Source organism: Triticum aestivum, chromosome 5D, assembly GCF_018294505.1.
Source record: "Triticum aestivum cultivar Chinese Spring chromosome 5D, IWGSC CS RefSeq v2.1, whole genome shotgun sequence".
NCBI lineage: Eukaryota > Viridiplantae > Streptophyta > Magnoliopsida > Poales > Poaceae > Triticum > Triticum aestivum.
The window spans coordinates 288,589,487-288,593,769 of NC_057808.1; the positions used below are offsets into that span (position 1 = coordinate 288,589,487).

The 4,283-nt window shown below is 48.4% G+C and overlaps 1 protein-coding gene across 1 annotated transcript; it reads right to left on the reverse strand.

The window, feature by feature from the left end:
* Nucleotides 1-2,333: 2,333 nt before the first annotated feature.
* On the reverse strand, nt 2,334-4,008 carry LOC123124690 (zinc finger protein WIP6). Its single transcript, XM_044545265.1, has 2 exons — nt 3,300-4,008; nt 2,334-3,191 (listed from the first exon to the last, which is right to left on the reverse strand). Exons 1-2 carry the CDS (start codon nt 3,855-3,857, stop codon nt 2,682-2,684), a joined length of 1,068 nt encoding a protein of 355 aa, XP_044401200.1. The 5' UTR covers nt 3,858-4,008; the 3' UTR covers nt 2,334-2,681.
* Nucleotides 4,009-4,283: the final 275 nt, after the last annotated feature.

Genomic DNA, 4,283 nt, shown 5'->3' on the forward strand with positions numbered 1-4,283 from the left:
TATGGTGTACGTTGGGCCGTAGAAGCATACATGCACATCGCTCACTTTTGACCAAAACCCTAAATTATTATAAAGGCTACAAATGGGTACTTGCATGCATGATTGGTACGTAGCTTTATGTATGTGGTACATGCATTGCTCAAATATATGTAACAAATATATTTGAGCAAACTAGCCGATATTGCCAGAGATTGCGCAAATATTGAAAATCTGTGTAGTGTTATTGTCTGATCTCACCTGAATAAACCATTTGGGACTATAATGCTTGTCCGGAATAAATATATCGCCGTTAATTCTCGCTCATCCAAAATAAGCTACTCCCTCGGTTCCATACTGTAGTGTCTATAGGTTTTTTGCAAAATCAAAGTTTGCAAATTTTGACTGAGTTTATAGAGAAAACTATGTATATCTACAATATCAATTATATAAAATATGAAACTACATCTAATTATATAGGTTTGACATTCTAGATGTAAACGTTTTCCCCTATAAATTTGGTCAAAGTTTGTCAGGTTTGACTTTAAAGAAAATCTATACGCACTACATTATGAAACGGAGGGAGTATGTAGCTATGATCTTTCTCCACACTCAACATTTTTTTGTTTTGATTTAACGACTAATACATGTTCTACAAGGAAATACATATATTCTACAAGGAAACTGGATAGATCAATGAATGAAAAAACCCCTATCAACACAACTTTTTTTGTTTGTCTTCATGATATGTTTTTGTCGACTAGAAGGTACAAAGATGCACACGCTCGCAAACATATATACCACCACACACGCACCTCACACAAAGACAGACATATTGTTTGATGGTTAGGAGGTTGGTTATACCACCATCCCACCAGCAAACAAACATCGTGTTTGACACTGTATTGTCTCATTAATGGTGATTATTCTTCAGTGGGAAGCGACATTCCCCTCGATGGTTAGGCATCTATGATGAATTTCTCAATCTTGAAACTCCGGTGTTGAGTAGGGGTTCTATGACTACGCATAGTGTTTCCAAAAATGAAATAAATTTGCATGTCTTCCTAATTAAAAGGAAGACTCTCCTCCTGCACCAGTGCACCTCTGTAAACCTGGTCACTCGTGACCCTTTTTGAGTAACAGTGTTGCTAAGTCTCATTCGACTTTGTTATGTCTTAGTCGGTGCTATATTCCTTTGATCTTGCATGGAGATTTGTATAAATTTTTTCTTTTCACTTTTTCCTTTCTTCTTCTTATATATTGTGTGACTTGACTAAGACTTGCTTAAATCTCAGTCGACGAAGACCTAGCCACACCCTTTGAGTAATGCATTCAAGAGAGGACCCCCTCCACCCATGATTGTTAAATGAAAAACTTCTTCCAAACTTTATTATCAGATAATAGTTAAACTAATGCACCATAATTTCGAAGGAGAAAATCAATAGGGTCCTCATAAAGGTCCCAGCCGAACCGGGACTGATGCCTGCCGAGGCCCGGCTGGCGTCCTAGCCGCTCGAACCGGGACTGATGCTCACATTTGTCCCGGTTCATAACACGACCGGGACTTTTGCTCTAATCTGGCCAGAACCAAAGCCCTATTTTCTATTAGTGTCAAGCCAATCTGACCAAACATAGTGATTTAGGTCCTAATTTTGCACCCTCTCCATTTTTTTTACTCTGCATAAACCGTTGTCCAACAATTTCTCTACTAGTATATACTCTATGTGTCATAAAGTTGGTGTCATTAAATTCATATTCCAAAGTACTTATTTATGATAACGGTTTCATATTACAGAATATACATATTAATAGTGTAATTGTTGGCCAAAGGCTTCTCCTAACGAGAACTAATATGCACATATATCGTTATAATGTGCCCCAGCTGAAATGCCGGTTCAGATTTTTTTTCTTTATGTATGTCTATCTACTAAATTTAAAAATAAATAGATGGATCACATGCTGTTGCTTTTGAAAGCCAAAAAAACTTGGAGGTCCTTGAGTTTCTATCTGGAGTGGCGGATTGGAAATGATTCTTTGTTACCCCAGTTGATGATGAGTAGTTGAGTTTGCACATATATGTGAAAAGACAAGCAGGAGAAAGGGCCTGGTGTCTAGGAGCCGATCGAGGAAAAGATCAGAAACGCCCTCCCATCAGTCTCTGCGGGGGGACATGACAAGTCGCCCATGAGGGAAAGCACAAAAGAGAAGCATCCGAGAGATTGACGAGTCGCCGATCGGGGAAAGAAACCACAGTGGTAACAACTCTTTTCAGCGCCAAAATAAACCCAGTAAGATAGGAATGGCACCCTCTCCCTCCCTCTAGCTCTTTTGTAGTACTCGATCTTGACGCATGCACGGGACACCATGAAACAGTGGTAGAGCTTTAGACGCAGATAAAGACCAGACGACAAATACATGAAGTGACCATGACACAGTACACTACACATCCCGGTCGATCGGCATGACTCTGACCGTACGTACTACGACACTTCTTCCATGGGACAGACACACAGACGCACACTTGTAGTTAATTAAACTTGCACTAGGGCTGTAACACCTCGCCATGCAAGCACTCTGGACGTACTAATGATAATGCAGTTGGGAAGCAATGCGAACTAAACCTAGAAGCTACGTACCACGTAGTGGATCGACTAGTAATAACTAAAGACATGGTAGAGGCAATAAAGCTAATGAGGAGTAGCTGTCTAGAGCAAGACCATGTCGCTGCCGTCGCCGGCGTTGCCGTTCTCGTCGTACAGGTGCAGGTCGCCGTCGTCATGCTCATCGTCCTCGTCCTCGTCCTCGTCGACGGCCACGGACTCGATGATGTGCGGCGCGTGGCCGCCTCCGAAGGAGCGGACGTGGTCCTTGAGGGAGCGCTTGTGCTTGAAGTCGGAGCCGCAGACGCAGAACCACAGCTTGCCGCAGTTCTTCTCGTGGGTGCGCCAGTCGCCGCGCACGGCGAAGCGCTTGCCGCATCGGCGGCACGCGTAGGGCCGCGCGCCGTGCTTACGGCGGTAGTGCGTCTGCAGCGTGCGGAAGTCCTTGAGCGGCCGCGCCCGCGGGTGGTCGATGTTGTTCCGGCACCCCTCCGCGCAGCAGTAGCACGGCAGCCGCATCAGCGACGGCGGCGGCGCCGCCGTGCCCACCGTCACGGCCCCCCGCAGCGACTCCGACCCCTTGCGGTACTGCGACCCGTGCCCCCACATATGCATCTGCAGGGAAGAAAGAAGCTCAACACATGTACTTTGAGAACACACACACACGTTGATCTGCACCACCGGTGCATTAAATGATGTACGACAAGAAGATCATCGTGTTACCTGCATGTTGTTGAAGCGGTTGAAGGTCTTGTTGCAGACTGCGCAGGAGAACTGGGTGGAGCCGACGAGGATCTCGGCGGCGGAGGGGATCCAGTACTGGCTGGGCACCTGGTTCCCGATCCCGCCCGCCGTGGCGGCCGAGGGCGGCGCGACCGGCGCGGCGAAGCTCCCGCCACAGGGAGCCAGATTGGCGCCGCACGGAGACGGAGGGGCGATGGAGAGCGACACGCTCACGTTAGGGTCCTGCTCGTGGAACAAGAAGCTGCCGCTGCTGCCGCCGCCGCCTCCAACGCCACAGCCATGGTAGACATGGCTTGGGTTGAACCAGGGCGAAGACGCGGTGGAGTGCGCGGCCGTGGCCACGGAGTGGGAGGAGCACGCCGAGGAGGAGGCCGCCACGTCATGGTGGTGGCCAGGCGGCCAGAGGGAGAGGAGGAGCATGGACTGGTCGTCATCCTCGGTGCCGCCGCCATGGCCACCACTGGCCATCTTGGGCGGAGGGGCAGGGGCGGTGTGGTACGGGTGCGGGTGGGGGTGCATGGCTCTGTAGCTGTGCATGGCTCTCTTTCTCTCCCGGCGTGTGGAAGTTTGAGTGTAGGCTGGATTGGAAGCGAGGGGAGCAACAAGCGTTGGAGAGGAAGAGAGGTGTGCTGCCTAGAAAGAAAGAAAGCTATGACTAGCTGCGCCTGAGGCTAGGTAGCTCGTCTGATTGCTGGTCTGTGGGTGGGGGAGGAGGCGGCCGGCCGGGCGCTATATATAGCTGGAGAGAGACAGGGGGCTCGGCTAAGTATGGTGAATGATTGGTCGTAGCGACTAGTAGGGGGGTATATACTTGCACGTGCAACATAGGTACCCTAGGTACGTGCCTATATTACCCTTAACACAGATGCATGCCGCAGATTAAGGTACTTGAATGTAGGACCGTTGAATTTTGGAGGATTTTTATCCTTCAACATTAGGGTACGGGAAGAAAGAGGACCCTTT